At 38.1% G+C, this 12,572-nt stretch overlaps 1 protein-coding gene across 12 annotated transcripts in view; it reads left to right on the top strand.

Moving 5' to 3' along the window:
* Positions 1 to 12,572, top strand: part of ZDHHC20 (zinc finger DHHC-type palmitoyltransferase 20) — a 319,226-nt gene that overhangs the window by 191,664 nt on the left and 114,990 nt on the right. For 7 of the 12 annotated variants that reach the window (XM_068671343.1, XM_068671299.1, XM_068671334.1 and 4 more), the window contains 5 exons: positions 1,584 to 1,710; positions 2,938 to 3,027; positions 3,994 to 4,109; positions 4,551 to 4,628; positions 6,765 to 12,086. The exons of 4 other annotated variants lie outside the window; for them this stretch is intronic. In XM_068671343.1, coding sequence (XP_068527444.1) covers positions 1,584 to 1,710; positions 2,938 to 3,027; positions 3,994 to 4,109; positions 4,551 to 4,588 — 371 coding nt within the window. In that variant the 3' untranslated portion in view covers positions 4,589 to 4,628; positions 6,765 to 12,086. Of the gene's footprint in view, positions 1 to 1,583; positions 1,711 to 2,937; positions 3,028 to 3,993; positions 4,110 to 4,550; positions 4,629 to 6,764; positions 12,087 to 12,572 lie in introns of those variants that run through there. One more of the 12 variants, XM_068671276.1, reaches the window with a different exon arrangement.

Raw genomic sequence — 12,572 nt, 5'->3', positions numbered from 1 at the left:
TCCAGAAAAACAAGTTGCTGATAACGGGAGGATAAGCTTTCACTTTAAAATTCTGTACAGCAAGAAGAATTCTTGGTGAAAGCAAAAAAGGTCAAACCTTGTCTTGTGTTTCCTAGTGTAGTAGATACTCTGCTGGAGATAAGTGTGGAGATTCATGATGAATGTCAAATTTTTGGTTTTATATGTATTTTGAGACTAATGAGGCGTATTTTTGTTGTGGTTTTTATATAGTGTCAAGTAATCTAACAGAATTGCTATTTGCTGGTTACCCTGTTGTTACAATACTTGGAGTAGCTCGGTGGCCCCATCTGAGGTGAGGGTTGTCCTGTGTATGAATATAATAATATTTTGCTCCAAATAATAAAATTTTGCTCCAAATCTGAAAGAATATTCTTAAAATCCTGTGAGAGAAGGTGGACCTTGGTATTAGGAAGTGACTTTTAAAAGCACTGCAAGAAAAATGGAAACACTGATGCATGTTTCTGAAGTAATAAAAGAGTACGGATTGCAGGTAATTTCTGTGCCTAAACATTCTAAATGTCATTGATTGGTGTAAGGAAGTTACTTGCATTAGTTAAAGTATCTAAGTTCCTGCTGAAGCATTTTTAAAGTGTTTTTTTGTTTGTTTGTTTTTTTGTTTTTAAGGGCTCTGGTGGTTATTGCCACAACTAAAGTCAAAGTGTTCTACTTCTTGTTGGAAGTTAAATTTCAGTCCCCAAAAGTAAATGAGTTAATGGAAAGAGATACTACTTCCTGCTTGCTAGAATTTTTCAGTGGACAAAAAGGAGTTTTTTAGCTGCTTGACAGGAGGGCCAAGTCATTTTCCTTCTATGTATCTACAGCTAAGGAACATTCACAGTATCTCTCTTAGCTTTGAAAACAAAATTAGCACATTCCTTGCCCAAAAGTCATTGTTGGTCATTGACTGCACAATCAATATTTACTTTCTGGTTCATGATTGTGAAAAGACAAGGTGTTGGTATGGAGAGAGGAATGAGTCCCCTTGGTTCTTGGCCAAATGTGTAACCTGTCTGACTAGGTAAATAGTAGGTTGGTCAAGTTTAGGTGGTTTGTTGTACCTCATGGTGTCTGTTTCTCTGATGTAATAGATCTCATCTTTCTCTGATACTGTGGTATGCTCTTAGTTTGGCTTCAGCCCTGGGCAGAGTGGGAAAAACCTGTCCTGTATGAATTTAGGTACAGTAATGCCCAATGGTAAATTGCTAATTTGTGCAGAAGAGATCGTCTGCTCACAGACATGCACAGGCCAAAGAGAGAGAGCCGTCAGTGAAGTAAGGATGTGTTATCTTCAGCATGCTGATGGTAATTTGCTTTGCCTCAGACCTTAAGTTAAATGTAAAGAGAGAAAGATGACTGATCTTACGAGAACTTTAATGCTTAGATTTTTTAATGCTTTTTTATTACTTCAGGTGACAATCATTTTTCCCCCATAATACATATCAAGATAGTCTTAGCTTTCCTGAGACTCTGACAGTAGAGAAGTCTGAGTCTGTTTTTTTGTGTGTTTTTTTTTTTTTTTCTGACTGCTTATTGCTCTAAAGTTGCATGTTTTTCTTTTCCAGAAACATTCCGTGCACCCATGTTTCGAAATGGACCTGATAAAAACGGCTTTTCGCTTGGATATGGCAAAAATCTAAGGGAGGTTTTTGGAGATGAAAAGAAGTATTGGCTGCTCCCTATTTTTACCAGGTGTGTGGTCTGACTTGAAATGAATTAGGGAATAAATTGATTGATTAATTTGCATCTTGCTTCCCTTTCTCTGAAAAAAATGAAGCACAATTGGAAAGCTGATTTGGAAATCTTATGTGATTGGCATGAGGAAAATCTGGAGGAGAAAACTAGGAAGACTCTGCACAGGGTTTTCATTTAGCAATGAGAGCCTCCTTTACAAGGGCCTTCTAAATACAGAAGTTTGGAAAGATTTATGAATTGTATTTCAAAAATTCTACGCCTTTTGGTTGGTACTGTTAGTGCCTGGTTACAAAGCAGAAATCAATGGTACAGGGGAGATACAAATGCTCTTTGAATTTGAGCTGCACTGAAACAACATTAGTTTTAAAAACACCCCCTCTTATTCCCAACAAACTTGACAGCTTTTCTTTTGCTGTACATGACATTTTCATTAAAAGCCTTCTGAGGAAGTGAATGTAAATAAGCAGCAGGAGAAAAAAAATGTTGATATGTTGGAAAATTGCAGTTTTAAAACTTGATCTGAACTGGTGTTAGGAAGTTGCAGGCGAATGTCTGAGAAGCTCAGTAAAGTAAGACCGACCTGTTGCTCACTCCAACCACTCCAGAAAATCAGCAGAACAAAGTAGGTGCCATTTTTCAGCACTGCTTTTGGAGGCTTGTGTATCAGCTTGAAATGTAGGTGAAGCTTTTTGCCAAACTGAGGTCTGGAAAAAAAACAGCAGGGGTAATAACAAGATCTAAAGTTGCCTGAGCCGTTTGCTCAATTGACATGACTTTTCATGTGGTTTTAAAAAAAAAAAAATGGTGGAAGATATATTACAGATGGGTATTTTCCCTGAATGACTGAATTTGCTTCAAAAGAAGGCTTAGCTGATCTCAGTGATGGGAGGAAGAAAAAAGGATGACCACCAGAATATTGTTTGTGCTTCTGGGATTATAAACACTGGATAGTCTGACTACCTGTGCCCAGTGGTTTGGGAGAAGCCAGGGCTACGTTCTAGAGAAACACGATGTTGTTTCTGAAATATGTAGGCAAGTGCTGTGCTCAGCAGCCCACACTGAGCGGTAGGGTGGGAATTGTTTGAGCTCCAAAGCTTAATTAACTGGTTATGGGGTTTAGTGGTAGGAATGCCTTGCTCAAGTTTGGAGTTCAACATTGCACTTAATAATTGATTCCAGCCTGTCAACTGCAAACAGTGATTTGAATCTTTGTTTCTGGTTTAGTTTGGGCGATGGGTGTAATTTTCCAACTCGTTTGGTGATTATGGATCCAGAGCAACTAACTGTCTCAAGCCAAAATGAACCTGCCAAAAGGTAACTATTGCACTTAAGTTGTACTGTGCCATAATTCATCTGTTTAAGAAAAAATGTTTCAAAAAAAATTTTTTTTTAATTTTTAATCTTATTATCAGGTTCAAAGTGAATTTGTAAGCCTTCAGAGAAGGATAGGGTAAATCAAATCTAATAAATGTGATGTTGCTTGATACAGAAGGGCTATTTCTGGTTTTAGACTTCTAAGAGGATGTGGCTCTAAGGAAACAGAACAGTAGTGAAAGTAAAAGACTTTACAGGCTCTTTTAACAAGAAGAAAAAAAGTCCTAGGGAAGAATGAAGTATTTTTTTCCATGGAGCATTATTAAGATATGTTTTTTGAATGAAATAATGGGTAAATACCACTTGCATTTCACTTCCTCCAGCATGCCTAAGCAAGGGATGCTGAGTCACAGTTTGCATGAGAGGCAAATAATATGGCTATTGCTGGGTTGGAGCAGTGGAGTTCTGCTAGGTTGTTACATTTTAAACCTCCAAATTTGCATGGCTTGTATTTTCAGGAAGCTTGCTTCAGATTCAAGGACACATGAGTACATGAAACTTCTGAGGACGTTTACGTAATTTTGGAAGGCTTCTGTGATTGGTGAATGGCTGAAGGTTGTTGTCAACAGCAGCCACATGAGTTATCAGGCAGCAAGGGGTGCAAAGGCAAGACTGAGAAGTTGCTTCCAGTACCACGCAAGCTGTGGAATTTACACAAGAGCAGTACCCTTGTGCAAACAGCAGAGTAGCCTTTTGCATTAAGATGTTCAGCAGCACACCCTAGCTTTTAGTCATGGAATACAACATCAAGTTGTTCTTCCAGATAGTGCTGGTTAGGTTTTCTTTGTAACTGTGTGGCAGTAACATTGTTGTCAGCATGCCATTTCTTGCCTATCAATCTAGAAACGTCTGAAATAAGCAACTCTTGCAATTACAGAATTCCTGTTGACTTTGCTTGCTTTTCAGCTCTGGAGCCAGTCAGCCCTTTCATCCTCGACCACTCAGTGAATCACAAAATCGATTGCTAGCCAGTGACGGTCAATGGGTAGAAAGTGGCCCTGAAGAGGAAAATGTTAAATCAGGTAGACTGCACCATAACATTTCTGATTACTCTGTCATTTTGTTCATGGTGGGTGGGGTGTTTGGTTTATTGTGTTTGTTTTGTTTTGTGGGTGTTTTTTTTTTGGTTTGGTTTGGTTTGTTCTTTTTTAAGCCTAAGAAGTCCTTAGGAATTGGTTGGAGTCAAATAGAGGAAAACATGTTACATATAATCCAGTCGGCATGTTTATAAGTTGAGGTTAACTTGTGTCTCTGGCTTTCTAGCTCCCTCTTCTGAGACATTTTGGATTGATTATATTTGTTAGGGGGGAGGAAAATATTTATCTGAAATAGGTACAACGTACAACACGATAAGCATGGTTTCTGGTTTGGAGTCTTTGGTACTTGCTGTGCAAATCTGAAAAACAAAACAAACAAAAAAAAACAACAAAAAAACACATAATTGAGATTTTCTCATATTTTAGGTACAAAAAAGCATCTTATAGTTTCATTGGAAAGCTGATCTCAGCTTATTACTAACCAACCATCTCAATGAGAAACAGGTAAGACTAACATCATTGATTGCTATTTCGTTATACATGTGAGTAAACTAAAATAGACATCTTGAGGTTAAAAGTCACTAGTCATGGAGTGCAGAGAAGTCCTCTGATGTTGGATGAGTCATAGGAAAGTCTGCATAAAGCTCAGAATGGCTCTCCAGAAGACGAGAATGGGAGTAATGCTGTACTGTAGGAAACATTAGTTGGCTAGATCTAAGATGAGTTGGCCTAATCCTGTCATTTACATTGAAGTGTGTAATGCTGCATTTGTTACCCGACCACAGAAAAGAATCTCATCTGTTAAACAGGCAATTTCAATATGGAAGTCTTGATACTCTCTCAAGTAATAGCCCCTTAACTATATTGTTTTTGTATATTGGTTTACCATGCTCTGCTCTTGTACTTCAAGAAAGTGCGTGCACAAGGAATGAAGGTGTCGGTAACTATAGGTGTCTACATCTGGGCTGCTTTGTGTCACTTGTGACACATCGACACGTTAACAGTAATTTTCTTTTGTGTAAGAGCTTCTGTGCACACTGCACACTTTGCACTAGGGAAATGTAGCAAATGCTGCTGCTTGCCTTGGTGTATTTCCAGTGACTGAATTCAATTTCTCTTTTTTATGTTGACTTCATGCTGCAGTGAGTTTATAAACTCCTATTAAATTTTTATTTCTAGAAGAGGAACAGATCTGATTTGGACAGCTAGCAACCATAGATGCTGAGGGCTAAGTTGTTATCCTCCACCTCCCTTTGTTTCTTTTAAAGAGTTGTAGAAGGGCCTGCATGAGGAAATCTGTATTGCCTCTTTGTGACCCATGACACAGAAGTGCAGCAAAAGCTGGAAACAAAGGGAACTTACAAGGAAGTGCCATTTTCTTTGAAGAGAAAACAGTCTTTAAGTTTTTAAAGCTTAAATTTTAGGATCATCTTTTTTCTTTTTCTTTTTTTTTTAATTAAGAAATAGTCTATCTAAAAAGTCTTCACGAGGGATAACTAAAATTAGTTAGTAGTACTTTTCTTGACACTTCGTATAAATGTTCAAATGAGTCCCTTAGTAAGGGATTCCTTTCAGCCTCTAGCTATATAAAATATAATCTGATCTAAACAGTTTATTCAGTCCTTTCCTTTCTATGAAAAGTAGAATAGATACTTTCTGAGATCAGTTCATGCCAGCAGTCTTTGACAGGGTATTATAGAATGTACTTAATCCCTCTGTCCACTGACCTAGAGAGGGAGCATGACTGACAGCTTAGACCAGATTATTAACTGGTAATAGTTTGGTGTGACTTCCCTTTCCATGCTCCCTCTCATCCTAAAGTCAGACAAATGTAATGAAGGAAGATGGTGTGCAGTGTATTTCACTTCCCCAAGCTGCATAGACTTAAAAGTTGTATAATTAAATGAGTCACAGTCACACCCAACACAAAGCGTTTTGGTACGTGTTATCTCAAGGAATACTTCACTCAGTACCACAGGGTTTCAGCTGTTCTGAGTCTAGTTGGATCTGATTGGTTTCTGATCGCCTAGCTTGTTAATTCCAGTCCCCTACAATTGGAAGCAGCCATGCAATAGCTGTGAGATCCAAAATATCCATTCCATGCGCTTTGCTATGCCTTGTAGCAAACTGATAGCTGTATTTTTCATTTTTTCATTTTTATGCCTGTGGCATGCAGTAGAAGCAATTGAATTTATGGCTTGAGTTCAGTATAATTCCCACATCATTGTACAGAAAAGAAGACAAATCTTCCAGCCAGCAGTCCCCAGACTCACCTAGACACAAATTGTATAATTTGTGTCTCCAGATGTGTCAATTTAATTAAAAATGAATGAGCAATTCTTGCCAACCAGACATCCAAGAGACTTTAGTCACAGGTCAATGGTGATGGATTTGACGTTCTTAGTGGAGATAATCTTATAAAACATAAGAGGTTTAAAAGAAGAAGGAGAAAAAAAAAAAAGAAAAAAACACCTCCCAGAAGGCTAATCATGAGTTGAAGTTATCTTAGCCGCAGTCTCAGTCAGGAGGCAGTAAAATACCTGTGTTATCTAGATACTCCTGTAATGCAGTATGATTTGTGTGTTTTTTTCAAAGCTAATGGTGCAATTCCGCTAATGAGTTTTTGTTTTGTTTTGTTAGGTTTCTGCAACACATTTTGTGCTTGAATATTACTTAATTTTGTTTGGAAGAAGTTGATCAGTAAAAAAATGGAACACGAACATTTTAGGAAGAGACAAGAAATTCAAGTTTCTGCACAGTCCAATGGATTCTTGTAAGCACTATTGCAGAGCAGGGAAGTAAAGACATGCCTTAAGATTCTTAACGTGCATTTATGCAGCACTGAATTATATATATACTGCTACCAAAGGGCCAAATCCTGAAGTGCCCTGCTTGGATGCACAAGGTCCAGAGTGGGAACTATGCATTTCTGTTATGCTGCGGTGGTGGGGGTAGATCTGCAAGGACTCCTACCTCCTCACAGGCAAACTTTACACCTTAGGCACTGCAGAAGCCACTTCCATAGCAGGTTCTGCAGAGAACAGAAAGAAAGAAGAAAAAAAATAAAAATAAGAGGGGGAGGGATTGGATTGGGGGGATTGACATAGAGTGTGGCTGATGAGTCTAAAGTGCAACTGTCTATAGCACAAACACCGGGTTTTATTGAAAGGAAGGGACTGGGTGATAATGGTTGTAGCTCTCCAAGTATGTCAGGACTGAGGATTCCTTCCACTGGCTGTGCTATGGAACAAGGCAATGCCAACAAAGCAAAAGCCTTTTACTTGGTGTTGCTTTTTTGCTATAGAATTGAGCCCCCTCATCTTTTTAACTTGATTTATTTAACCATATCAAGAGCATAGCTCAAAGTGAACTGTCTTTTAGCTGCAAGTACATGGATTATTACTTTTCAACAATTGCCTCTCAGCACACAAAGAAAAGCCAACCCAAGAAGAAATGAACGAACTGTTACATTTTCTGTTAATGTCCACAGTGTTCCCTATGAGGCAGTAACAAAATGGCAAAGTACCCCTGAGAAAAGGGTTAGTGCAGTTGTGTGTTGTTAGCAAATGGAACTGGAAGAGTACTGCTTTTTATATGGGACTCTTGATGGTTTATAAATACTGTTTTATACTTTTGTTTTATCTTTTTAATGAAGGCACAAGTTTTTATTGGTTCTAAAGTACCATTTAAACAAATTTCAAGTAGTTATGAGAAAATTAGCATTAGCACTTGTGTTACCACACCAAAACTTTGTGTGCTTTAGTCTGCCACCTCCAAGTCTATTTTAAGCGATACTGAATTGCTAAAGATGAGTGCTTTGTGTAATGATGTACCCTGTTCACAAACGGCAAAATGTCTTTCCTGTGTGAGGAATAAAGTCCATCGTAAGCTCAAGACCAACAGCAAAGGACATGATTTTGTTCATTTTCTCTTGCTCCTCTGTAGAGAAGACAGCTACTTACTTCATCTTTGTGTGTTATTGGTGTTTTGCACCTGACAAACGTGAAAAATAGTTGTACTGTCTGAAGCTTTTCTGATGTTCAGCCGATGCTGATGACAGATAATGTAAACTGTTTTGATACAAACTGAAGGTGGTAGCTGGAGTGATGATGTGGACAAAAGGAACCTGTTTGGTTTCTCTGCCAGACTGGTTGCTACTTAAGTCCAGTATGTTCATGATGGAAATACAAGGGTATCAACTATACTGTAAGGCTTAAACAAATGTTTTCTTCGTCTTTGGAAAGTATAAATTTTCTTAAATGTTACTCTTCTGGAACAAGAACACTTCAAGAATCTATGGGCATGTTTTGGTCACTGTGGAGTATTGTTGACACAGAAGTAATGGTCCAAACTTGGCATGTTATGTTTAGATGTTGCAAAATGTGTCTTCAAACTTTGTATGATAAATTTTGCATTTGCTAATTTTCAAACTCAAAAAACGTTTGCTATGCATTAATCTGGAAGATTTAGCTATTTTTTTCCTCAAGTGTCAAGTGCAAAGTGCTCATCTGAATATCAGCTTTCAGCAATACTGACATGTTGAGCTCACAAAGAGAGAATGCATCAGCAGAATTTCTTGGGAAGAGAACAGAGACGAAAGACAGTGAGCTCAAATTGCTCGCTCTAAATACCAAAATGTGCAGCCCCAAACACTGGTGGAATTGTAATTGAGGGCCCTGGATATAATCTCTTCTACTGGATCAGTGTATTACAGCAGAGATAAATACATGCATAGTCATTCCCTAGCAGAATTAGAAGCAAAAATCTCTCTGATTAGAAGCAAAATCTCTCTGATGTGGTAAACCTCACAGATCCAGCAGTATAGCCACTGTCCTCTCCCAGCCCCCCAAAGTGCTCCATATGTATTCATATGAATGCATGTATACTGTAGGCTAACATCTATATAACTTGTTTGATTTCTTCAGCCAGGGTAGTTAATCTACAGGGAAAAAAAAAATGCAGGTAAGCAGGCTGGGCTAAATCCATGTGTGTTCTGTAGCAAATTGGTTCATATTTTGGTGGCGTTTCTTCAAGAGCTGATGGTTCTGACATCTTGATGCGAATACAAAATACATTTTGTCCCAGATTTCTCTCACGTTTCCAATGACAAAAGTAGGACAGCAATGTGCTTGGGATACTCTGGAGGCCAGACTTACTGTTGGTGGAAAAGCAGATGTTACTGAGAAGTCACTTGAAAAACATAAAATGTAGTAAAATGGTTCAAATGTGATCTTTCCAAATGCACACCCTTCCCCCCCCCCTCATTTTTTTTAATACCAAATTATATTGGTGAACTGTTTTTAGGGTTCCCCAGTGAGGGGGATGGTGAACACCAGGTTTTCCTTGCAGGCACTGGCCAGGGAGGAGGCAATGCTAAGGTAAGACAGTGGCTTCACTTGTGTCTTTGAGTTCCTGTCCTGCCAGCTCCCTAGCCACAAGCAAGGGCACTCAGTGCTGTATCTGAGCAGCACAGAATGCTGACAGGCGAAAAGAAGGAGCAAGCCAGGAACTAAAACCAACTTTGGTGTAAAGAACAAAAAGCTGCTGGGCTGCTGAGTTGCCAGCAGACACGCGTGTCGCTGCTAGCAGAGGAAGGGGTCTGTAGGAGCTCACCACAAAATGGGGCTTTTTGGCTCACATCCATGCACTGAGCTGCTGCACACTTCCAGGAGAGGAGGTGGGAAGGGAAGATGGATCCTAAGAACAAAAACGGTTGTAGGGTGCTGGGTTGTGTTGTACATGCTGGTTCTATGCTACATGTCAGCAAGTCCTAGAAATAACTTACGTTCATCGCTAAAAATAACAGCACTTAAGCTTTCAGGTCCCTCAAAATAATTTTAGAAACCTCAGCTATTATTTTTTTCCCCAGACAATTGGTTTATTTACAGATTGTAAAGATGCACATAATTGCTGTTCCTACCAAAGGCATATGATGGGAAGAGGGCAGGACCATGTATCGGTTTCTCTAATAACTGACAGGTTAGATGTACCATAAATGTTTGATTGAAAACTTCCACTTCCAAACTTCAAATATTCAGAGGTTTATTTTAGAAGGACTCCTGACATTTCTATTTTTAGTGATTTGAGTAGAAATCGTGGTAACGTTTTTGTTAAACCTACCCTTTGAACATGTAATGCAGAAGTACCAAGCTTCTTTTGGTATGCTATCTAGAAACCAGGTGTGTTTTCTAGAGTGTTAAATGCCTACGTTTTTCAGGTAGTTTCTTCCCTCATTTGATCTTGTTGCTTTTCTATCTTTGTAAATAATTTTGGAGAGTTTTGGAAGTTTTCATAAAGTTCAGTGCTGTTCAGTATCCGCTCATGCTGTAGTTTGAAGTTCGTCCAGTTGTAGCTCACCAGAGCCCCATGAGGAGGAAAAAAAAAAGGCAGGATTTGTAGCAGGATTAATGTCTGTGGCAGATGTACCAAGAGAAGCATCGACTCTAACAAAACAGATCTGCCTAGATCTGGAGCACAGACTGATCATATTTATTTAAAAAAAAAATAAATCCTTTGAGCTTCATGGTATGTGTTCTTTGAGGATGCTGGCTAAAGTCATGTGTAATTGAGGGATTCAGGTATATATTTAAAGAGGTTCCAAGGAGCTACTTTAAGTGTAAATGCAGATCAAGAATACATTTTTCATAGTACATCAAACAAATTAAATGAAATAGCTGGGTATGCAACATAAGAGGATCTTCTCTCCCTAAATGGCACCAAAGAGAGCAGCTGCATATAATGTTATTATAATACTGAACACATTTACTACACTCATTTCTATCAATTTATTTTGTATATATAGACAGTTTTTATATGCATTTTTCTTAATTACATAACTGTCACAAAATGTAATGAAACTGCAAGTTGTAGTTAGTGCTAATGCTGATTTAAACTGGTGTTTGGCTGTTTTGTTTTGCAGCAATTACTTGAACCTTGTTTCCATTACATTGCTAAGTCTGATGTTTACAAAACTGCTTTTGTTGTTTTTTGGGAGTATCCCCACCTTTCCTTCCCCTTGCCCTGCCACAAGAAATAGAGAGCACATGCTTAGCAGTCAAGCACATGCGTTGGGGATGAAGTATCCACTTTTATTGGCACCAAAGTGTTAATGGTGACATGCGGATTCCCTTCTGTTTACATTATTTAGCTGACAAATTAAATGCTTAGCGTGTTTCTCTCTCATTTCTCCTGTCCCCTAACCTGTTGCTGTCAGCTTTGTTGTGAGAAACTTAAATCTTTCTGAACTGCAAGTATTTAAGACCATAAAAGACATCACAGAAAGAAAGAAGCACTAGTCCTGTTGTTGTTAAAGCGTTCAGCCTGTCCCCTCACCCTCTTTTTAAACTTACCTGAATTAAACACCCCTGGGTTCTCACTGCACTTCCTTTTGTATTTGCCAGCAAGGGTTATCAACAGTTGCACTAATGACAATGTCCTCGCTGTTCTACTTCCACAGGTATTTTTAATTGTGCTGCCTAAACCTGTAATGAATTGTATTTAAGTTTCAGGTTAAATGTAAGATACATGTAATGACACAGTTATTATATTTTTTTGTATGTTGCAGATAGGACTAGTCCTATGCACAGAGAAAACAAACATGTTGCCATTTATAGTTTAATACTTGAAGTAACTTTTTAAAATGGGCTTTTATAATGAATTACATACAAGATCACATTACTTTGCCTGGAAGTTCCTTCATCTTTTAATTGCATTGTGCAATTTGCCCATATGTATATTTTTCCATATGTTATCTCAAGCCGTTTATAACCATTAGAAAGCACATTTGAGACTTTGAACACATCAGTGTTGAACCTGTTCATCCTTCTCTGAAATGTAATTCATGTTTAAATACAAAGTTGTACTATTTTAGGCCTATTTTCAAAAGTGATAAAATATTAATGTATTTGACACATCAGTGAATGCAACATTGACTTAATAAAACTATGTGAAATAATCTGAAAATGGCATGTGTGTATTAGATCAGCAAGAACTGCCACGTATCTGGGAACATACCTGTAACTGGTGATGGAAATGACTTTTACACTCTAGCTGCAACAACCTAAGATTACACTCACTCCTGACACATGTTCCAGGTCACTTGGTTTTGACAGGAAAAATAAAGAAAACTTAGCTTGTGACTGATAATATTCCTTCAGGACACGAAACAGTATGTAGAAATCAGGTTGCTGATCAACAGCAGTTCATCAGAATCAGATCAGAATAGTTTTCTAAGTGAGGGTAATTAAGACTTAATCTGACAGTGCCATAATGATAATACTGCTATTTAAATTCAACAATTAGAATCATGGAATTATAGAATCATTTAGGTTGGAAAAGACCTCTAAGACCATCAAGTCCAACCACATTCTTTCCAGAAAGTTTTAAAAATGGCCCACTTTATAGTCTTCTATTAGCTGCAGCTTCATCTACCTCTAACTTCCTAACTCT

Source organism: Anas acuta, chromosome 1, assembly GCF_963932015.1.
Source record: "Anas acuta chromosome 1, bAnaAcu1.1, whole genome shotgun sequence".
NCBI classification, from domain to species: Eukaryota; Metazoa; Chordata; class Aves; order Anseriformes; family Anatidae; genus Anas; species Anas acuta.
This window is presented reverse-complemented; position numbering and strand designations above follow the sequence as displayed.